At 38.0% G+C, this 23,994-nt stretch overlaps 1 protein-coding gene across 9 annotated transcripts in view; it reads left to right on the top strand.

The window, feature by feature from the left end:
* THADA (THADA, armadillo repeat containing) overlaps positions 1–23,994 on the top strand; it is a 217,311-nt gene that overhangs the window by 136,143 nt on the left and 57,174 nt on the right. For 8 of the 9 annotated variants that reach the window (XR_002437166.1, XM_021392511.1, XM_021392510.1 and 5 more), the window contains one exon: positions 22,422–22,537. Coding sequence is in view for 7 of the 9 variants with exons in the window: in XM_021392511.1 (XP_021248186.1) it covers positions 22,422–22,537 (116 nt within the window). In the remaining 2 variants the exon portion in view is untranslated. Of the gene's footprint in view, positions 1–20,373; positions 20,571–22,421; positions 22,538–23,994 lie in introns of all 9 variants that reach the window. The other variant, XR_002437167.1, reaches the window with a different exon arrangement.

Here is a 23,994-nt window from a genome sequence, read left to right as displayed (position 1 = left end):
ATAATTAAATGTTTTCCAGTGAAACTTCCTTCCAGCTGTTTCTTTTCTAAGTTCAGTTTTTAGCGTTCAAGATAAGCCTTACTTTTAAGATTAGTACAAAGAGGAAAGAAATACTGATGTCAAGGTGAAAGCATATTCACTTATGTAGCTTGCAATTACAGAACAGTTGTCTCATTTCTTCATGTTGTAAATTCATATTAACTGTTGTACTGAGGGGATGCACTGATATATGGAGGCAATGAGGATCTGAGAACAGTATTTGTATTTTCTATTTGTATTTCTATCTACCTGTATTTTCTGAATGCAATAGAAATACAGATGAGTTGCAAGAATGGGAGCAGACGACCTGTGGGAGAAAATCACATCTGAAATTTTGCCAGAAGTTTTCTTACAGCTGCATTTTTTATTGTGCTTCTGTAGTACTGCTGATTAACTAGACAGATCTGCTAGTGGGACGTAACTTTGAAGTTACTTCAACTATAATTAGCTATGCTCCCAAATATTGTTTTTCTGATTTCCTAAGACATGTCACTGGTTTTCAAAAGGGCATAGATATACGTAGATTTTACAACTCTGTTAAGTCTTTTCACTCTGTTTCTGCATGGTTATTGCATTCCTTCCTACAGCAACTGAGTATCTGCAGAAACACTATCATTGTAAAACTTGTGTTTACATATTTAGGGGAAAAAAACACAAAAGATAAGAAAAAAAGACTAAGAAAAACTTTCTTTTTTTTAAGTTCTGTTAAAGTGTGGTTTTAGTGCAAAACAAGTAATATTCATCAGTTAGTGAAAGGGAGGCTGCTGCTGCTGTTTTTGATTGAGAGGTAAATATAGTAAGGGCTAGTCTGGGTTGTGCTGGCAATAACATGACAGTTGCCCCCTCTGTAAAGCTAAGTGGTGCCACTCTTCTGTGAATCCAAGCTCCTGCAACCCATGTCGCTAGTGGCCCAGTGCAGAGGCTGTGGGGTGGGTATGTGCAGCTGCTCAGTGGACAACATCTGGTGTCCAGTTATAGGCGTAAAACATCACCAGTCCTGTGGTTTTGTCTTGGATAAATGTGCAGTGACTGAAAATGTGAAATACTGATGTGGCTACTTAGAAAAAAACCTTTATTAGGTGTTAAGATTAAATTTAAGGAAAGAGAAATTCTCCTGTAGGTACAGTTTTACAATGGATAGACTATTTTCTCTTTAGATGGAGATGTTAGAAAAGAATATTGTTGGCACAATATCCTACTTACTACTACTTGAGACCCTGAATGCATAACTTGATTTAGACCTTCCAGAACAGCAGTTGAACTCCTATGAAATCTAAATTTTTTTGTAAGTGTTCATTTCTGTGCTGAAGTACATATTTCTTGCACCTGTTTTGTATTATGAATCTCAAAGTATCCCTCATGATTAGTCAGGAAAGCAATACTATCACTCTGTCACAGACAGAGGATGTTTTTACAGTTGGGAAGGGAAAAGTTGAAACTTGTAAAGTGTACTGAAGATACAGTATTCTCCTAAGAGGTGCAGTGGATTAATTTAGTACTACATGGAGTTCATTTTTCATCTCCAAAAAAATGTTTTCAGTCCCACCCGCTTAGGATTTTTTTTCTCTCCCTTTTGATCTAGAAACCATGTCTTTAAAACTTTCAGAGCCAAAAGAAAGATAATCCTGGATATACTTCCTGGATATACTTTTAAAAAATACCCATCCATTATGAGTTCCAACCACTTGAGGATGTATAAAAAATATTTATGAACAGTGAGGGTGTTTTCTTTTATTTTTTATACAATGTGCTGTGTTTTCAGAAGTTCAGGCTCTAATGAGAAAGGTGGGAAGGTGCCTCTCATGGACTTGGAAGCTTTCTTCGCCTGTTTGCAGGCATTCCACAAAAGGCTAAAGCTGAAAAATTGTTGCTTAAAAGAGCTAATAATTACCTATACTAAAAGTCAGATGCAAGAATCTCGAATATTGGAACAAAAAAATTAAAGAAAGAGAAAACGAATAACCTGGAAATCTAAGATAAGGAAAGAGTGTACACACAAAACCAGATTAAGAGACTTTCCAAGATGTGAAAATCTATTTCATGGTGTGCACGAGTCTAATAAGAATTCTTTCTGTGAAGTAAGGCCACTTTTTCTTCCTTAACCGTGTTTAAAGCATGCTTCTTGTTTTACATTTTCTGATTTCTGATTGTGTTACAGACAATTCTTGCAATACTGTAATTTATCTTCTATTGTTGTTTTATGAAGTGTAGTAGAGTATCTCATTTTGGAATTAGTTACTGTGGTGCTAGAGTTTTCTCAGAACAGTTCTCACATCGCTATTTCATTTCAAAGTGTTTCTTTCACTCAGGCTCTGAATCGGAACTGACAGCATACTCTGGATGTTGGTTTTGTTTCTCTGATGTTGTTTATTCGTGGGCTGAAGAGAAGAATGGGAAATGGCTATCCAGGCTGAGGAAGGATTGTACAGAAATTTGACTGACATAAAGGAACTGCATGGGACAAAGTTTATGTGGGGGCAGGATGAACAAGAAGTGGTGTTACACTTCTATCTGGTGGAGTTTGATGAGAGGGAGTTCTTATTGTTAGGATCAGTCTGTATACTTTGCTCTTAGGTCAGGGGCTATGGGGAACAATGCTCTATTGAAAGAAAATTTGTTTTCCACTGTCTAGTGCAATATGCTTCCAGATTTGCAGCATTGCTGAAAAAATGTCAGAAAGAACTGAGGTGTATCACCAGAAGCACGCCATCCAGTGGAACTGCAGGCAGCAGTTAGTCTTGAAGTACCCCAGAAAGCATTTGTCAGGGCCTTGAAACAGCCTAGGTGTGGCCTAACAGCAGAAGAGGGCAAGGGCAGTACCAAGAGAGTGATAGGGATGCTTCTAAATTTATCACCTGTCAAGGTCCCTCCTCTTCCCTGCTCCTTCCCTCACAGAGCGTTCCAGTCATCTCTGGATCATCAGGGCTGCCTTGATGTTAGTGAGTGTGGAAACCTCCCACAGGGCTTCAAGCAGGCAAAGAATGAGGGAAGCCCCTGAAGGCACGATAAGCAGGTGCTTCTATTCTGTCCTCCCTCATTCCTTCACAGGCTTGCACGTATGTTATCTTTCCCTGTTTCCCCTGGCACCACCACTCTGAAATCACTCCTCTTCCCTCCCATCTACTCTTCATTTCAGGTGCTTGCTTTTCCATTTCTCTATTCTGAACTATATCCCCTCTTTAAGAGTAGCTGTTGTTCAGGTAGACTGTTGCTTACTCCAGTCAGGGCTATTGTTCTGCTGGCAGAGATGTATGTCAAGTCTATCTCTCTATGCAGGTGTATTCAAAAGCATATAATTCAGATTCAGCTCATCTTCATAGCTACAGTGAATGTCTTAAGTGTTTTTTTGGCAGTAGGTCATTCTAGCCTGATGTAGTTCATTGTGGCCCGTGATGTGTTGGGTTTTTGGCTTGTGTATGTTTGTTTGTGGGAAAGAAAGCAATGCTTGCTGATTTTATTCTCATGTACGCAGTTATTTCCATAGATTCTGACAGGTCTTTGTGAGAAATGGGTATTGTGTAAGCTGTTTATACCTTGGAAATCACCTTTATCCTTTTCTGATGGAAATGTACCGCCAGTAAGATTAGAACATATTTTTCATTACTAGAAATCACGTAAGAATTTAGTGCTTAAATATTTATGACCTAAATGGAAGTTATTTATTGAGCATTTATAGTAGATACTGAGTCTGATTTCCATACATTTTAAATTTCTTAGCACCTTTCCTTCCTTTCCACAATCGAAATGTGTGTGTTTGCTTAGCTTTATGATATTAAAGTTGCTATTCTTCAAGGAAAATAATAGTTTAAGGTAGGAAAAGCCAACTCAGAACTTCTTTCGCTCTCTACAAAATACTCTTAAAGCAAACAAAATACCTCCTATATACACATCCCACATTTGTAATTTGCAGGATATCATTCAGTTGTTTCTGTCTTGTCTCAACTGGAGATCAGACACAATCAGTGATTAGAGCCAGAAGCTGTAAAGAGACTAATTACTTTTTTTCACAAATTTCAAATTTAGCTATTCTTGAATGTGTTAGACTAGGCTTTTTTCTTCTACTCTTTGAATTATTGTATCATTTAGAGCCATAAGAAATTCCAGCTAGAATCTTTGCTCTTTGAAACAAACATTTTTGAACCTTAGTCAACTTAAGATACAAATAAGAAATTGTAGACCATACAGTCAGCATCTTAAATGAAGCACCTTATGTACTTAGTGTTCTTTAGTTCATATTGATACAAAAGTAACTGATGTAATCAGGGAAATGTGTGCCATTGTGATGCTGTCCCTTCTACTGAGTACCACCCACTCTGCCCCCCAAAAAAGCCTTGGGAAGATGTAGAGGTAACGTCTGAAAGACTTCACGTATACATGTTGCCAAATAGTTGTTATTTCCTGATGTTACATCTAATAAAACACGTATGCTGTAAGTCTGTATCTTGTGTTGCAGCATAAAACCACGTCTCCTAGATAGTCCTGAAGCATTTCAAAAGGACAGGACTTTGTGTAATTATCTTTGGGTAGATTAACAGGAGTATGGTTGAGCAGTCAGGATTTCAGACTTCTGTGATGGCACTACTTACTGATGTATTAAAATAGTAAACTTGAAAAGAATAAAATGCCTCAAATGCTTCCAGCATTGTAATACTTATTTTTCTTTGGTTTTCTGATTTAATCATTTACACATCTGACTTACCATGTGACAAGCAGCTATTTCAAAATTAATCAAATTGAATTAGATTATAGAGATATTATAAAATGATGATGTGATACTCTTGCAACTGTACTTATTTATCCAGGAACAGGAGTAAAACTCTGTTATATGTATAAAAATGATAGCACAACATCAGGTGGATTGTGCTGCCAGAAGTGAAAGAAAAAGGTTATAAAAGCCAAAATCATTTTACGTTTAACTAGTTTGAAAATAAATAAAATATGGAATCTTAGCACTTATTGATTACTGGTGAGGAAAAAAGCACTCTTTGTAAATTTGTATTGTGTTCAGCAATAAAAGCATAATACTGTTTTCACTGAAAATAAACAAACTCTTGGTAGCAGTGGTGGATACACAGTATTGGAACTGCAAGTAATGTAACCCATGCAGAGTTTTTTCATGTTCTTCTTTTTTCATTTTTTCTTAAGAGCCTTGATGTACTCTCAGATGGGTAAATTTGCTTTTAAGTTTAATTTGCTTATAAGTTAACCTTTCAGAGAGCTGCACTGACTATGCAGCACTCTCATTTTATTCTCCTCTGATGGTTCTAATGACATAAAAAGCTGTTTTCAGTGTTGTACAGTGTTGTGTTTGTGGACACTGTAACAAGTTCATTTTATGTTAACTTCAATTTGTGACCTTGATCTAAACAAATGATTTCATTCTAAATGTTTCCTAACTTGAGTTGTGGATGCTGTTGAAGTTAACATGTCTAGCTCTGAAACTGTCAGTGCAGTACTCTTGTTTTTTTTTTATTTTTGGAATGCAATAGGCTCTGATATTGACATATTTCCTCAGAAGAAGAGGTGTTTATAACGACCTCAGCCTCTGACATTTTTTTCCATTGACAATTTGACTAGTGCAGTTTTGCTAATGTTTTTCCATCAGCCTTTTCCTTTTTGAGTAATATATTTTCCATCCGAGTATTATCTTTTAATTCCCTGGTATTTTTAAGGATTACTAATGGCACCCGGAGGAAAAGTTTAAAAGCTGAGTCAATCATATGTATTTTTTCATTGAGTCAGCATATGAATGGGGCTTATAATGACTTATCTACATGGGTTATCCCTGTGGTTTTTAAGAAACAACTTTGTTTTTTAGAATTACAGTGCCGTGACTATCCAACAGAATCCTCAAAACAATTGTGCTATTGCACTTGTACAACACAAAACACTTTGGAGTGTCCCTAAAAGATGGATGATGCTATTCAAAGAAGTGTCATGGGTAGGAAACTTACATAGTCACAAGTTTATAGCTGTAAATTCTTAATGAAGCTTGTTGGTGTGTTTTTCTTTTAGTTGGCATGATCTTGCAGTGAGAGAAGGAAGAAAAAAGGGTTATTTTGGGTGATAAATGCTAGTAGTATTTTGTATAGGGACTCACTGGGAATGATGTGGTAAATTTGAGGAACTTTAGGGTCTATTATTTCCTGCTGTGTGATACAAAAGTTGCATTCATTGTATTGTTACTGTATACAATTTTAGCTGCAGGAAATCTCTTTGCAGATTTTTTTTGTAATGAAAGTAGTAGTTATCAATAAGTATTTTAATTTGACCTTTTAACCTGTTTAAGCTTTTACTGTACTGTTATCTTTAATGTAAGAGAGCACTTAACTTTCGTATCATTAAATACATAAATAAAAAAGGTGGTTGCAGGTGGTGGATCATTTTTAGTGTATTATAAGACCAACAAGGCTGATGAAGTGCACAGAAGCAGATTATCCCTATTTGGAGTGGGAGAAAAGGAACCTGGTTTCAAATAAAGTTCCTTTATTTTTCTGAGTGCGGTTAACTCGTGGAATTGTGTGCAGTTTCAGCAAACTAGGATACATTTGTGGATTCTAACTTCTGACAAAGTCATCTTGTTACTTAAGTTTTAAGATTTGAGTTTACTTGAAGCAATCCTACTTCATACAGTTACATATGCTTTTTTAAAAAAATTGTTTTTATTTCTGTAGTACATTTTAATGCTTCTAAAAAAAATAATGCTAAGTTATGTGATGATCTTTCCAGTAGTTCAGTATACACCATCAACCCCCAGCAATATCTGACGATGAGCATGACTTTTGATGTGTTATGCTCATGATTTGGGTCAAGGCACAGCACAGACACCACTAGGACTCTTAGAAGATTTGAGCAGCATGATAATGAATATATGTGCACAGAAGATCAATATCATAAAATTATAGAATGGTTTGGGTTGGAAGGGACCTTTAAGGTCATGTAGTTCCTACGCCCCTGCTGTAGGCAGGGACACCTCCCACTAGGCCGGGTTGCTCACAGCCCCATCCAGCCTGGCCTGGCATGCCTCCTGAGAGAAGGCATATGATGGAGAGCCATTCTGTTTTTCATCTTTTTGCAGTTTTAATTATGGTTTACCATAATTACGAACAAAGTGATAGAACTATACAAGAGATGGTAGTGGTGGCTTCCTCTTTTATTTTTATTTGCCGCTGAATTCAAACTGTGAAGTGACTTAAAGCTGCAGGCTCTGACTGAAATCCAATTTAGTTGGTCTAAAGAGGATAAAGAGAAAATGTTTCATCTGTCAGCTATAGAAACCATTTATTTCAGTTGCTGCCATTGCAAATGCAAACAGATAGATTATGAAAGTGATAGGACACTGGCTGTCAAGTGGTAGATGGAAACTAACACAGGCAAGAACAAATTCATACTGACTGCAAAGAGGAAAGATGCTGAAGATCCCCTTCTAGATCACCTGACTACTGTTTAACTTTCTAGTGTTTCATAGTTGTTAGAAAATGAGCACAAAGCATCCTGGTTGTTCCTTGCATCACTGATGCAGAATGGCTTTCTGCTGCCTTGGGCAAAATCTGGCTTGTACTGTAAATGGTGCATTGCCTCAGTGTTGCTCTTGCTGCCAAAGCTTTAATGTCAGAGGATTTTGCTAGCCTTGTCATCTGCAAACAGCTTGTGCACAGCAGCCCACATCCAGCTGGTCATCACTAACCCTCTGGGGGTGTTGCAGCTGCTGCAGATCAGCTCAAAGCAATCTTCTCTAAGGCATTTCGGTGAAAAGGAGCAAGATTTGCTTAATTTCAATAGCGGACCTCTGCAAACCCAACTCCTGTGACTGAGCAGAACTGAGAGTTTCTTTCATTTGAAGCCTGGCTAGGTTTGGCGTTGTCAAACTGCAGCTCAATGCAGTGTTTAGGAAATAGCAGGCGTGGTAACATTTACCATTGACACCACTGCGCTCAGAAAACAACCTCTGTGCAGTTCAACTTGCAAAGGAAATGGAGCATTTAAGCTCCAGCAACTTTAAAAACTGTTCTTAGAACTGTTTTTAGAGTCAGACAGCTGTACTCCTCTGGGATAATAAAATCAAAGGCAAGCATGTGCAGGTGTCGGAGAAAGTAATCTTGAATAGGAAAATGTGCTGGAAGAACTTTTCAAAAAATAATTCTGCCATAAATAATGTTCCTTTTCCCTTTCGTCAACAACGTATCCAACCAATTGCATGAGCATGGAAGAAGCAAAAGGAAAATTATACCAAAGAAGAGGTCATCCCAAGCAGCTTTTAGCACCTCTTAATAGAAAAGCCCCATTGAATTCCATCGTCTTACTTTGGAATTTGTCTGCCCTGCCACATTTGCAGACACAGTGTGCATATGCCATAATGCTGATGGTAAAGCAAAGTGTACCAGCTTGCTAGAAAAAAATGTTTGATAGCTTTGAGTTTGGCACTTTCTGTGATAGTGTAGGATGCTTGTTTGTCTGGGGAAAAAAAAAACTCCACGAGGCTCTGTGGAAAATTAAAATCAGAAGGAATATTTGAGCTATTCTGGGGAGATGTAATCGGCTGACCGACTGGATTAAGGTTTGGGAGCAAACCAGAAATATATTACAGGTAGAATTTTAATTGTTTAAAGGATAAATGCAAAATTCATTAAGGTTGTTTTGTGATTATGTAGTTAGCCCTTTTCTTGCCCTTAAGTTTACCTTGGCCAGGGCACTTGCAGTTAAATGGCACTGTGAAAATTACTGGAAAACATTAACATTAACTTGTTATTGTAAGCTAACATCATGCTGTGCCTGATGGGAAGTAGAATTTATAAATAGCTTGTCCATATGTGTAAGGCAAAAATCTGCTGAGTTTCAGCAGCAGTATGATTCATGTATTTTTGCTGTAGTTTAAGATTCATCGTAAGTTATCTGTATTTCTATGGACTTGTTTTTATAGTTTCAAAAGATACATGTTACTAGTAGAAAACTAGGAAGATCATGGTCCAAAACAGATGAACACTGGGGAAATAGTGCCCTTACATTTTCTGTGTGCTTTTGGTGATATGTTCCAGATCTTACTGGCATATGTGTAATCTTCCCATTATTCTCTCTGGAGAGCAAAATGCTTTCTTAAGAAGTATGCCTACAGGATAATCTAGTCATTCTTTTTCCCTAGGTAAATTCTTATGAACATGCAAACTGGCAGTGAGTTGGAACTTTTAAAGATCTGATTTCTCTCTCTCTCTGATGCATCCCTTGTAGATTTTGAATAAACCTCTTCATCTGTTTCCTTGTCTGAAAGACTATTTTGTATATTCATCCTTTTGGAATATGAATTTGAGCGGACAGCTAAAAAAACTGAGACTCAATATGCCAAGTGAGAACTTTATTTCTTATGCATTCATGCAGCAGAAGTACGAAGATGTCGTCTGTTCCAGTCCTCTCACTTCTCAGGCAGTGTGCCCTGTTGGAGATGGGACTATCCACTGGTAGCACAATGTGCCTTGTAGTGCAGTGAGACTAAGAATGTAGGAGGGCTGTTGGACCAAAGATTATCCTTTCCCTATCTTTTGATGCTATTTAACAGGATCCTCTTACAGGAGTTACTTTCTAGATGTTACTGTAATAAAGTTTGCTTTTACATGTATTTTGGCACTATATATACTGATTTTGTAAAGCTGAACTACTCGCTTAATGTTTACAGTTTGAGTTCTTTTTTACTTACCTACAAGTTAAGCACAAGTTAGCTGTGTTACCTAGAGAGGAAGTTAGTTTCTATTCCATATTTTGGTTGTGCGTTCCTTTTTTTGTTAGGGTTAATTTTGGAAAAAGAAAATGCTTGTGGATTCTACCTGCATTTAACTGTGTTACTCGGGTATGGAGTTTTCTAGTCATTAGGTATTATATGATCTTTCTTATTTATTATTCTGTTTTTCAGTAAGAAAGGAGGGCTGGAGGGTTTTTCAGAGGGCTGGAGCACCTCTCCTATGAGGAAAGGTTGAGGGAACTGGGCTTGTTTAGTTTGGAGAAGAGAAGGCTCCGGGGAGACCTCATTGTGGCCTTCCAATACTTGAAGAGAGCATATAAACAGGAGGGGGATTGATTGTTTGTGAGGGTGGATAGTGATAGGACAAGGGGGAATGGTTTTAAGCTGAGACAGGGGAGATTTAGGTTAGATATTAGGAGGAAGTTTTTCACATAGAGGGTGGTGACGCACTGGAACAGGTTGCCCAGGGGGGTTGTGGATGCCCCGTCCCTGGAGGCATTCAAGGCCAGGCTGGACGTGGCTCTGGGCAGCCTGGTCTAGTGGTTGGCGACCCTGCACTTGGCAGGGGGGTTGAGACTTGATGATCTTTGAGGTCCTTTTCAACCCAAGCCATTCTATGATTCTATGATTCTATGAAATACTCATGAATACATAGCTCATTGCTTCAGGAAGAGACTCATTGGCTATACTCATGATAGTAATTTAAAAGTGCACAGGGCTGTTCTCTGCTGTCAAATCGGAGATGATTTGAAAGCATAATCTGGGTGCATGTTGTCATACCTCCTAACTTTCCAGAGTGGGTGTTTCAGCCACATTGTCTGCTGGCAGTGATCTCTGCCTGGCTGTGAGGTATTTTAGCAGAGTGTAAGGCTCCAGTGTAACAACTGAAGAGGCTGGTGTTTGGGTTCAGGGTCCGGGCAGCGATACTGCTGTTCAATAGAACCGTGTAAATGGAACCATTATCAGTGACAGTATGCTTGTAAATATGCAGAAGTGGAAGCATAAGTCAATCCCTTATACATGAATGCATGTACAACAACAGTCTTGATGTGCAATAACTGTCTTGATGTATTAATGGGGAAAGATTTGGGAATTTGTAGTATGGCTTTGAAAAGCACTGCTTTTTTTTTTTCATAGTCATAGCTAGCTGTGTTTGGACATCTAATGTTGCAAATTATTTGTTAGGCTTTAAAAACATTACGTTATTCTTTTGTTTGAGAGCAGGAGACCTGTGTACATATTTTCTCTTCTATGAATTTAAAATTACAAGCCAGGAGAAGAAAATTCTTTTCTGAAGCTGTGAATAAGCTATAATATGAATTTAGAAATAAAAGCATCAAATCTGTATAGCTTAGTTCTAATTATTTTCTCAGCTTGTATGTTGATGCAGGCATTCCTGAGACGTAAGATCAGCTCTCCTGAAAGCAGCACAGCTACAGGGTCAAGTAGCAGAGTGCTTTTGGGCACTCTTTATGAACATGTTCTTACTGAACAAGTCTATGTGTCAGCTTTTTACTTGCAGTGGGGTATCCTTAAATCTTCTTCCTAATTGTAAGTATCCCTCAGTAAACAAGGGTGTGTACCTTGGTCTGTTTCTTTGCATTTTGTTTCCTTCATGTGAATGTGTGCAGGATAGCGTGTAATGAGGCACACTGTGGAAGAGTTGTTTTAAGTTGTTACACTGCGGCCCTTGCCCTACTCCCCCTCCTCAAAAAAAAAAAAAAAAAAAAAAAGTTGTTACTAAAGGAGGGGAAAAGTTTTATATTCTTGAAAGTAGCTGAATTAAGATCATGATGAATGAATTATGATGATGGCAAGGAATAGGAAGAGGAAACTTTATTGTATCCTTCCTATTGTTAGGGTTGTGGGGTTTTTTTGTATCAGAAAACACAGGCTTAGCACAATCTTAAACTGTTTCCAACATATAATTTCTTTAGACTTCGAGATTTTGGTTACATGCTGCTGGGAGGATAATAGGTATGTTTGCAGAGAGTAGAAATGCCACATAGTACCTTCTTTCATCTCTGGTCAAGCTGGCTGGTTAGGAAAATGTGTGTGTGATACTTACTGATCAGTCAGCTTTGTCTTTTCTTAGTGCTGTCTAGTAATTGGGGTTTTCTGTTTTCTCATTCATCAGGTAATCTGTAGGTCTTTTGGTTAGGCTTCTCTGCTCACTCCACGTATCTCTAGTTGTAAGATGAATGACTTGAGGAGGAGCATTGATGTACCTGATGATAGAAAGGCTTTGCAAAGGCATCTGGATAGGCTGTATCAATGAGACACATCCAGTTGTACGACATTCAGGAAGACTAAATTCTGGGCACTGCACTTAGATCACAGTAATACCATGCAGTGTATGGGATTAGGGAAGAGTGGCTAGAAAATGGCCCAGCAGAAGAGGAGCTGAGGTTGCTACTTGACAGCTGACTGAACATGAGCCAGCAGTGTGCCTGGGTGGCCAAGAAGTTCAATGGCAACCTGGTCTGCATCAGAAGTATTGTGGCCAGCAGGACTAGGGAAGAGATTTTTCTCTTGTACTCAGCTCTGGTGAGACTATATCTTGAGTACTGTGGTTAGTTTGGGGAGGGACATGGAATTGCTGGAACGCATTCAGAGAACAGCAGTGAAGCTGATGAAGGGACCAGAAGACAAGATTTATGAGGAATGGCTAAGGCAAATGAGGCTGTTTAGTCTGGAGGAGAGGAGGCTGAGGGAGGATATCATCACTCTCCACAACTACCTGAAAGGAGGTTGCAGTGAGGAGGCTGTTGATCTTTCTTTCAGGTGACAAGTGATAGGGTGCAAGGTAATTGCCTCAGGAGGCTCTGGGAGGGTTTAGGTTGATATCAGAAAACATTTCTTTATGGAAAGAATGGTCAAGCGTTGGAATGGGTTGCACAGGAAGGTGGTGGAGTCACAATATCTGGAGACATTTAAGAGATGTGTTGATGTGGCACTAAGAGGTGTGGGTGGGTGGTATACTTGTAGTGTCAGGTGGAAGGTTGGACTTGATCTTAAGGGTCTTTTCAAAACTAAATTATTTTTTAGCTTTAAAAGAAAAAAAAATGTGCCTTAAATCCAAATAGTAAAACAGACAGACTTACCAGAGTTCTGTGTAAACAAGCAAACCAGGCACTTCTCAGAGAAAATACAGCTAGGATTTTTGAGGGGAAAAAAAAAAAAAGCTAGTGATGTAAGCTGGCAGCAAACTTTTTATTGTTTTGTGGCATACAGACATTTTAAGCTAGGATCTGATTTCATCCTCCTTTAAAATAGGTTTTTCCTCCACATAAAACTGGCATTGTAATAATTTTGATCTGTGAAATTTCACTTTTGTTAGCTTGCTTTAGACAAAAAACAGAATTCATTTTCAATTTTAAGAAAACATTTTGGTCTTGTGGTTTTGTGGTATATATCTATCGCTGAGAAAAAGCTTTAATGCTGTTTTTTAGTGTTTTGTTCCTTTCATTAGTTGTGGCATTAATAATTTTCAGACTATTAAACAGGTGTGTTATTCTTGCTCAGTTATATGGAGTTAACTGGTATTGTATTTTTATTCATTACTTCAGACACTTTCATACCTTATTTTACAACATCTTAATTCAATCAAAACACGCTTGCCTACATTTTAATTAAAACAGCTTCATTCTTTCTTAAACCTGGCTTTATGAATTTTGATGGACATATTTGGAGGAAGGATTTACGAGCCCTACTTTCTCATGAATAATAAACCAAAGTTGTGTAATTAGGTGATGAAATGTGCTGACAAAACAAAGCTGAAATTAGGGAAAAATTGAATTGTGAACCAGCTGTTGCTTTATCATGGTGAAAAATTTTGATGATTTTCAGAAAAATATTTGCAAAGGGAAGTACTGCATCTTCAGATTGAGTTTATTAATTCATACAAAGATAGATGTGAGAAAGTAAATAATATTTTTATATATTAAAAATGTATGACAATCATGTCATCTATATTTGGCAGAAATAATAATCTGATTTGTCAGTTATGAAATAAACTGCATGAAATTGAAGACTTCATTGAACAGAGGTGGTAGGAACAAAGGGATGTTTCTTATAATAATGTGATGTATATATAAACGATCCAGGACTGCGAGCAGTATAGTTAAGTGGTGGCTATTGAAACACTACATTTGTGAGGAGATTGCAAAAGAGCTGATGAATATTTGAAATTCCTCTTCAGTATACTGTCATTCAAATGTGGAAATAAATGGAGAATATTTACTCCTGGTGGGGCAGAGAGTTAATCATCTGCTGTCAGAGCACATGGTGTAGGGGTACCACCAGTACTGTCAGGCACTGGGCTGCACAACGTCTGGTCACTTCGTGTGCAGGTTCAGCTGTACAGTTAGTCTGACACACTGGTGATCTCCTCACACGTGACATGAGAGTTGCTTGTCACGCATAGCTCAAGAGCATGTATCGTTACTTGCGCTGCATGCCTCTGTTTTCTATGTCACTTCTCAGACTGATTTTTGGTAACACCACTGCGTATTCTGATGTCTCGAGTATGGTTGTTACCACATAGTTGCTATTCAGATGAAGTTTGAGTCCGTACTTCAGGAATGCAGAGCAGTTGGTTTATTTAGCATCACCATTGCTACCTATACATTCCTAAAAGTCATTGATTCCACACTAATTTTACACTGCTATCCTGCAAATTGTGTAGCTGCCTTTGTTCCTAAGAGTTGTATAAACTGAAAGGACTGTGTTCATGCCATACATGTGGGTGCTAAAATAATGTATTTATTTTATATAAGTATGTTTGCTTTTTAAGGAGCAAGAAGAAATCCAAAGATAACCAGGTAGCTATAAACTCTCAAATTTATCTAAGTATCTTCTTGGAAAACTGGGGAGGTAGTTGCAGTTTTTAGTATCTTTGTAATTATCACAATGTTTTCTGCTGCTCATCTTCTATAATATTAAATAAAAAGATGTTTAGGGCTGGAGATAAATATAGTAGCTTTGAACTTTTTATCCTCCTAATAAAAACATCTTCACCTGGCACAGCATCTTGCCAGATTTTATCTATGTGATCTTAGTAAAAAATGAAAAAATGAGTCTAGTTTTCAGAGTACTAAAATAACTTGGCAGTTTTATTAACACACAATAAGTGTAAAATTGTCTTAAAAAAAAAAAAAGAAAGGAAAAGAAATGCAGCTTGTTTGAGGCTTTCTCATTAGCCTGTTAATACTCAGTCTTTTGATGGAGGAATTCCAAAATACAACACTTAGCTTAGTGCAATGATCTCTGCTGCCATTTTGCGAACACTCTTTTTTTCCCCCCCCTCTTTTCATGTTGCTTCTACCTCCACAGCTTGGTGAGCGGCATATTTTTCCAAGCTTCATGTTTCCACAGCGTTTTATTTCAGCTGATGAAACATCTGTATTTTTTTTATTATTATTATTTTTTAGGGACGTAAATGATCTCTGCTGAGAATGTATGCTATAGTGTGATGTCAGTTTGCTTTTTTTCAAGAAGTGCTGAAATGAACACTGAGAGCATTGTTTCAGTCTTGCAGTTAAAAATGTGAATATTTGTACTGTATACTTAATTTCATACAAACATAGCTGAGGGCATGCATGCAGGTTTTATTGGTTCAGGTCAGCTTCAGGGGAGAAAAGTTTAACTTTTCTACTTCACTGAGAAGTGTGCAATTAAATAACCTTCAAAGTGTTTTTGGAAAATCTGCTTATTTAAAAATGACACTTTGTGTGGCTTCATGTAGGAGGCTGTGTTTTCTTTAAAATAAGAACATGTGTGCATGCACGCAAAGTGTCACTACTTTTGTGTCTGAAGTTAAAAGTTGATCATAACTTCAGAAACCTTAGTTTCTCCTTTAAAAGTCTTTTAAGCAAAAAACATGTCACAGTAGGTTAGCTTGATTGAATTTATGGCTATTAAAAAGTTGTGTTATAATTTCAGTGTCACTGTAGATATTCAGGCATAAAAAAAATTAAAGGCACTATTTTTTTAATCTTATATAAGCTTTCATCTTCTGTTGCATTGCTTCATTACTATAATAGTGTGTTTCACAGCTTGAATACAGCAGTTTGAGCTGATCTGACAGTTTCTAAAGATATGATCAACTGCATATCATTTCAAAGTTGATATGGGGGAGAAAAATGTTTCATCCTGCTTCACATGAGTCATACATTTGAATTCACTGATGTCTAATCATTTTTTTTATTTGTTTAAAAGGTAGTCTTCATTTTGTTTTCCCCACTCATAGAAAACAAATGCTTGGAAAATTAGCTTGGTATCAAGACTGGTTGACACATAAAGCTATGGGGTGCTGCTGAAAGTGTGCTGTTTGGTGGGGATGGATGCAAACAGGACATGTGTATGCCGACTGAGCATCAGTGAAAACAAGCTGCATGCTTCCCTTTCTCTTCCCCACTCTCCTCCACACTTTCCCTTTTCCTGAGGATTCTGAAGCTGAAGAACAAGTATAAAGTATTGTCAGTCCCAGAGAAGGGTGGCAAGGTTCTGGCTACTGCTGGCTCAGTGTTGGTAGAACATCGTGAACCAAAGAGTCAGTATGGTCAGTGTCTGGAAACTGCTACTCATGATGAGTCAAAGTACCTGGTCTTCCCATGGCCTGTACCATTTTAACAACTCTTACCCAAGTTGACAGGCAGTCAGTAGCATTTTCCTGGTATATTAGTTTGACAAACCTGCACATCTTGGTAGTGGAAGAATAAAGGATTGTGAGCATCCAGCAACTTGTCCATCCTTAATGCAAAGAAGTACAGACAGGAACTTGGGTTTTGTGTCTTCAGTACTGTTAAGAAGGCTCCCAGCATCCTAAAGATGGTATCTTTCTTTGTGTTTTCTTCATGTCAGACTGAAAGATAATTCTGTCATCCTGCAAGTATTTATAAACCTCCCTCAATGGATGGTGCAAATATTTTATAACCTTTAAATATATATGTATGTATATAATGTCTTAGTGTAATTAAAGAAAAAAAACTGAATACTAAAGAAACACATCTATACGTAAGTGATGAATTTAGCAGAGAATTTGAAATTGAGTAGTGTTTTGAATCCAAAGAGAGCCATAGTCTGGAAAGCTGGTCTGTTTTGTTATCCATATCAAACATTCTCATAAAATTTCTACCTCCCCATGCAGACATTGACTGGTTTATAGTCTCAGATCATCAAAACTACAGCAGTATTTAATCACAGAATCATAGAATGTCTTGGGTTGGAAGAGACTCCAAGAATAATCGTTTCAAACCCCTGCCACAGGCAGTGGGTTGCCAGCCACTAGATCAAGCACTAGATCACATTGCCCAGGGCCCCATCCCAAGACAGACCCCTGGAGAACACCACTCATACAGACCTCCACCTTCCAGGAGGATCTGTTACATGATCTTCCCAGGCACAGAGGTGAGGCTTACCAGCTTGTAGTTCCTCAGATCCTCCTTCCTCCCTTTATTATAAATGCGAGTGATGTTTCTCTTTTTCCAGTCCCCAGGGACTTTGGTTGACAGCCACAACTTTTCAAATATGATGGAGTGCAGCTTGGCAGTCACATCAGCCATCTTCCTTAGGACCCTGGGATGGATGCCATCTGGCTTGTACACATTCAATCCCATGAGTCAGTCATGGACTTGTTCCGCCATTATAATGGGAGGACTTTTCTTCCGCAGTTCCCACCTGGAGGTTCACGTTCAGGGATGTGAGAATCCTGACTGCCAGTGAAGACTGAGGCAGAGACCTCATTGAGTACCTCATCCTTCTCCATATCTGTTGTAGCCCGTTCTTCTTTCTCATTTAGCAGAGGAGGTATGCTCTCTGACCTGTCTCTTCTGACTTACATACCTGTAGAATCCCTTCTTGTTGTTTCTGACATCCCTTGCCAAGTTCAGTTCTGTCTGTGCCTTGGCTTTCCTAATTCCATCTCTGCAAGTCTGGACAGCATCCCTGTGTTCTTCCCAGGTGGCACACCCTTGCTTCCACTGCCTGTACTTGCCCTTCTTTTCCCTCAGTTTGACCAGCAGGTCCTTGCCAAGCCATGCCGGTTTCCTGCCTCCCCTGCCTGCTTTCTGATTCTGAGGGATGGAGAGCTCTTGCGCTCTTAGAAAGGCATCCTTAAAAAGTAGCCAGCTTTGTTCTGCTGCTTTGTCTGGAAGGACTTCTTCCCTGGAGATCTCATCCAACAATTCCTTAAACAACCTGAAGTTCGCTCTCCTGAAGTTCAGGGTCCTGACTCCACTCTTCGCCAGGCCCACATTCCTCAAGATCACGAACTCAACCAGGGCGTGGTCACTGCAGCCCAAGCTTCCTCCAATCTTATTGCTATGTATTGCTGTCTAGGTTACTCTGGAATGGAATAGTGCTGGGAAGGTTTAACTTCTGCTGCCATACTTCCAACATCGACGTCTGACTTTATGGGGCAGCATAATAAAATGGGAGGCATTAGTTTTGGAGCAGCCATCATGTAAGCCAAGCACTAGCAATTCACACGTGTTGAAGGTGGAGCACTTCTGTAGTTAACTTTCACAGCTTGCGTGTTTGGACGCCTCTAATTTTAGCTTGCATTAAATGCTGTGGAAAGATTTGAATAAAAGACACCATCATTAATTTCAATTTAAAATTTTGTTTAGACATTCTAAACTCTTTTGATGAAAAAAATAATTCTTTTGTAGGAAAACTTACTAAGTCTTTAAAGTTTGGTGAATAAATAATAGAGGGCTTGCATTGAAACAACACGGAAACCATTATTTTGCATGTATCAAATGTCAGACCAGGGTAAACCACAGTAGTTAAACATTGTCTTTGATGAATGCCAACATTTGAGTGAATCAAACTCTCATGTGAATTGTACCTTCTAATTCTGCTGCTTAAGTATGGTTCATGACATCCTCAGTTTTTTACTGCTTGAATAATACCATACCAAAAGGATACAATTAATCTGGAAAGTGAATTGCAGAGGAGCTTTGCTTGCATTTTCAGTGCTGAATTTCCTATGTGGATGGATTTAAATTCACAAATTTGATCTATTTTAGTATACACAGTACTCCCTTTTTCAAGACCTTTTGCTTGAACTATCAACTACGTAGGTCTCTGGTGTATTTAGGAGGGATGCACATTGGGAGTTGTTTTCAAAGGTGAAGAGATTAAATTAATTTAAGCTTCTAGGAAAAATATGATAGCCCCTTCATAATTGTGAAACAGATTTTATATTATTGCTTAGAGATAAGTCTCTTCTAATTCCTGGAAATGAGTACAAGTGCAGAAGAATAAAATCAGGAAGGTTAAAGCAACAAATGGTCTTCAATTAGCGGAATATATAAAAGGCATTAAGAAGAGGCTCTTCATATACATTATTTTCCTCTTTCATCCCTTTTCTTCTAGAGTATCCATTACTTAGCAGATTAAGAGCAAACCACAAAATACATAGAAAAGCTAGTAGTAATGTCAACTTTGAACGTGGTTTTTAATGAAAAAGGTTAATTTCAAGTAGGTAATTATGTGAACCATTTTAATAAGCAAACAGCAACATAGGCAAGAGCACACTTGATTGCATCGAAGGTGGAGATCTCTGGTAAAACTCACAAATGTTCTCCAGCTTGTACTTTTGCAAAGTACTTTGTAGAAAATGATCAGTTTCTAAAGTGATCTTGGGAAGATTAGAAAGATAATCAGCTGTCAGCAAAATGATGTTCAGTAGGCAGGAGTTCGGAAGATTTGAAATAAGCAAAAAAAATCCAACCCTGAAACAAACGAACAAACAAAAAAGCAACCAGAAAAAGTCACTCAGGACTGCTAACTTTCCAGATGTTTGTTGCATGCAGGAACACCTGTTAACACAGGGAGAAGAGTTTATTTCATCATTCCTGTCATATGGACCCCAGTTGGATCGCTGTATTCAATAGTACCTCACTGAGAAAAAATCCAAACCAACTTCATGGTGTCCAGAGAACAGCTGTTTACTGTGCGGGTGGTAGTGGAAAAGAACACCTTACTCCAACACCTCGAATTTTGAGTGTGAAACGCTTGACGAGTTCTCCTACAACTGTTTTGGAGTCTGCTTTATTGTCTGGTTTCTAGATTAGGACAGATGAGCATTTGTTTCATTTGAGAATTCTTAGACCCTCCTTCAATGTTTGCACAGATTAGATAGTCTCTTGACATCTCTTCTGTTTCTGTGCTTGTTTGAAATTACTGCAGCTGTGAATAATTTCACAAAAATAACCCAAATGAAATTGTGTCAAGTTAATGCTATGCAGCAGTACTTGTGTTTCCAAAACAAGCAAATAAACAAAAAAGATAACCCCAGGAGCATGTGACAGCTGGAATGCAGGAAACCAAGGTCTGAGATGTAGAAATCTGCATGTAAAGGCTTTTCCCAGAGAGAAGCAAAGGCCCCAGTTTTATCAGTTACTCATAAAATTCTTACTTTATAAGTACGATGTGCTGCTAATAATATCAGTGTTGAGTGTTTTCATGTAACATGCTCAAATGGTCTGATATCATCTCTAAGCCTTCCTAAATTCAGCACATCAGTAGTTGCAATGAATAATCAATAGAGATTCTCAATAGAAACCCTGTCATGTCTGTCACTGCATCTTTTTCAGGCAAATATGTTTTCAAATTTAGAGGCCATAAGATGAGTTAAAGAAACGGGGAGAGTCAGCATCCTGCTTCTCCTATTCCGGCTTCCAAATTACCTGTGTACACAAAACTCCTTGACTTCGTCAAGATCATTCCCATGAGACTTTAATACTGCTCCGTGTATCTTCATGTTTTTCCATTTAGAAATTACATTACCAAGGTGGGTATTGCCTGTTCACTCACATGTGAATGAGGAAGGTAAAGGCAAAGTAGAATGTTATGGGCATTGTGACTTGTGTCCGAGGAGTGTCACACATGCAGGGGGATGGGCTAGAGTTTATCTTTGCTCTGCAGCAGGTATCAGCTTTCATCTGTCATTAAATATTTCCTCTTTGTGCTCGTGACCAAGATGACTAAACATCAAGATGACCGTACATCTTTTTTTTTTTTTTAGCTAATTTTTCCTGTATTTTAAATTCTGCTTGGAGAACTTGTTATTAAACAGTACAGAAAGGTCTCAAAGAACAGGAATTACTTGCTTTGTTGTCCAGAAGGCTACAGGTCATGTTTTCTTGGTTGGTATCTTGAATTTTTCCCTTCATAATGGCTGGGATATGCCTACTAGGCTTTTACAATAAGCTCTGGAGGCTATAACAGAGCCCCGTTCAGGGAGTTTGGCCTTCTCTGTCCTTGGAGATAAAAGGGTGTGAGCTTCTTCCTCAGTGAAAGCCAGCTGCCTGTTGGGTTTGTTGGAAGCCCTGAATGAAGGGTCTCAAGAATAAGAATGAAGATACTTTGCTGTCAACACTTCAGAGTGGTTATGTGTGCTAATTCTAATTCTGATTCCTATAAAAAGCTCATTGCTCATGTGTAGAACGTCAGGTGCTGTACACCTTAAAAAGCCATTGTAAAATCTCTAGGCTTCGTACCCCTGAATTTTAAGTTTGGATTGGATTTGGCAATCGTAGCTATTTGATGCCTAGGCATTGGTTAAAGATTCATCTATATCTGTTTTGCTGTAGGAATTTGTGTCTTTTACCTTTGTAATGCAGAAGTCCTCATGCCATGAACAAATACTGTCATTAGGACTCATGATGGCAATCACTTTAGCAAGTAAAGAGACTTCTTGCACGGTTTCCTTATATAATTTTAGTAAATTCCCATGGTTAGCACATACTAAGCTATATACACTTAATGCAGTAGAACATGGGTGCCCAACCTTTTGGCTTGCCTGGGCTACATTGAGTGAAGAGGAATTGTCTTGGGCCGCATCTGTGAAGGCTGCTGTGAAAGTAATGCTGCTTAATTATTTCCATGGATACAACTGATACAAAGAGCAGAATAACACTTAATAGAGCAAATTCTCAGCTGCAAAACACTTTTTCAACACAGTGGCCACCATTAGCTATGCATTTTCACCAGAGATGAACAAGAGCTGCCTACTGTACTCATAACAATCTACCTCTGTGGAGATAGCCCGCTTTCACTTTCACCACAACTCAAACTCATTGTGAGCTGTGCTGGGCCACAGATGGCCTGTGGGTTGGACGTGCTTGCAGTAGAAGAATCATTCAGTAGCATTGTTGGCTTATGTGGTGTTTGCCTTTGCTCTGCACCCTTTCCGTTCTCCTTGGTTGTGCACGTGGGTGCATGTGGCCCCGTGCCTCTGCTGGGCCAGGCTGCTGGACATGTTCCACTAGCAGTGGTGCTGGCATCAGCAACATCAGCAAGCAGGTGGCACTGAGAAGAGGTTGGAAGTGGAGTGATGCTCAAGTTGGCAAGGCCAGAAGGCAATCATCAGGCTGTGCTCTGACCACTTCAGGGGTGTGAATGTCTTCTTATACTCTCTGTGTTTTGTTATTCACTTGCTGTGAAAGATGAATTTTAACAAATATGCAATTTAAGGGTTCCATCTGTTGCTATGCCAAATGAATATACACTTTTGCCTGTGTAACAGTTGTTCATTTTGCATGTGATTTTCACCTGAGTTATCTGATGAAAAAACAGTGGCTAGAAACTAGTTTCAATTTAAAAAAAAAAACTTGTTCTTTTAAATTTTTTTTTTGTTTAGGTTTTTCACTTGCTGCAGTCGTACTTGGATTCAAAACAGCTTGGTAATTCAGACTTTGAGAAGGGACTGGGTGATGTCATTACCGGTATAAGAAGCAAACTGTGGTTGGCTGAAAGGTAAGATGAAACATTTGATATATGTACGTACACATATATATATTTGGGCCTATTTATTTTTCTAAGAATTGTGTAAAGTTTAGATGCTGTATTTTTAATCCAGAATTTTTTTTTCCTAAATAGGAAAGTATGAAAAAACATAAATACAATTTACCAGAGTACTTTGTTCTATTTCAGTCTTCTTTTAGTTTATTCTCAGCTAAATGTCATAGTCCAGTCATTAAGAAAAAAAGGTTTCTACACAGGCAACCTGTTAGAGGAAAAAATTGAGTTTTCTATGGGTTAAGAAAAATATATTGTGTGTACTAAGATTTTATGTCTTGTTTTATGAGTTGGCCCTTACAAAAAGAGAAATAGAAAAATGTTTTAACATATTTTGAAAGCATCAAAAGTATTTTTATGTGGCCACAAGCAGCCCAAAAAAGTTCTAGAAACATTTTCCTTACGTTTCTCTAAAAGGATATTCAGATGGCCTACATACTGCAGTGAAGAAACATTTAAAAAAAAAAATATATATATATATATTATTTTTAACTTGGAAATCTACTTATTCTTGATGATTGCTTTTGAAAATTCCTCACCAGAAGCTTTAAGATAAGCAGTCATTGTGGAAGGAGAGCACAAGTTCTTGCATAGTTAAATGAGTAAAATATTCCAGAGTACAATTTGCACAGTGAAGGAAGGTCACAAGTGGAGTCCATTGTGGATCTTTGATAAAAGCCTGTGTTGTTTTATGATCTTCGAGAGCAAAATCATAAAAGCTTTGGGGGTGACTAGAGGATTGAGGAAGTTTGTTTTCAGTGTTAAGTGAATTAGGATAATCAAGATATGGTTGATCCTTAAGAATTACAGAAATATATTTTGAGAGTGATGAAATAGCAGGTAAAGCTTTGTGATAATAATTGTGAAATGATGCACATGAATAAAGCAGTCTGAACTTCACTTGGGAAAAAGCCTGGAAAAGGAACAACTGTTGGAATACATGGAAAAAGATTTTTAATGCTATGAATCCACATGAGAGGAGAACAGGTAATTTTTGAAATAAAATAATGAAGATTTTCATATAATTTCAGTTTAGCTGAGGAAGTCCATGCTGCAAGAAAAATTATTTTTATAAATTCTATGTTTTTAAAGTTGTTTTTTTTTCCCAGAACTAGCCTTTTTAATGTGCTAGTCATATTACTACTTTTTTTTGGTCTTATCTTGAGAAAGGAAATGAGTCTCTGAGTCTTTGAGTCTCTGAGGTTATGGCACGTGATATAGGTATTTACCTAAATAAATGTATTTTCTCTATCTCTTCTCTCTAAAAAACCACAGTTGCACGTACCAGTATTAACCCTCTATCCATTTATGTGTTGTCTATTTTTTGTAGCCTCTTTTCATATCCACTCAATCTTAATTACACAGTTAATACTAGACATATATATTTTTACATCTTTCTGATACAATTGTAACAT

The sequence above is a fragment of the Numida meleagris genome, chromosome 3 (genome assembly GCF_002078875.1).
Source record: "Numida meleagris isolate 19003 breed g44 Domestic line chromosome 3, NumMel1.0, whole genome shotgun sequence".
NCBI classification, from domain to species: Eukaryota; Metazoa; Chordata; class Aves; order Galliformes; family Numididae; genus Numida; species Numida meleagris.
The sequence above is the reverse complement of the archived record's forward strand: the minus strand, read 5'-3'. Positions and strand labels throughout refer to the sequence as shown.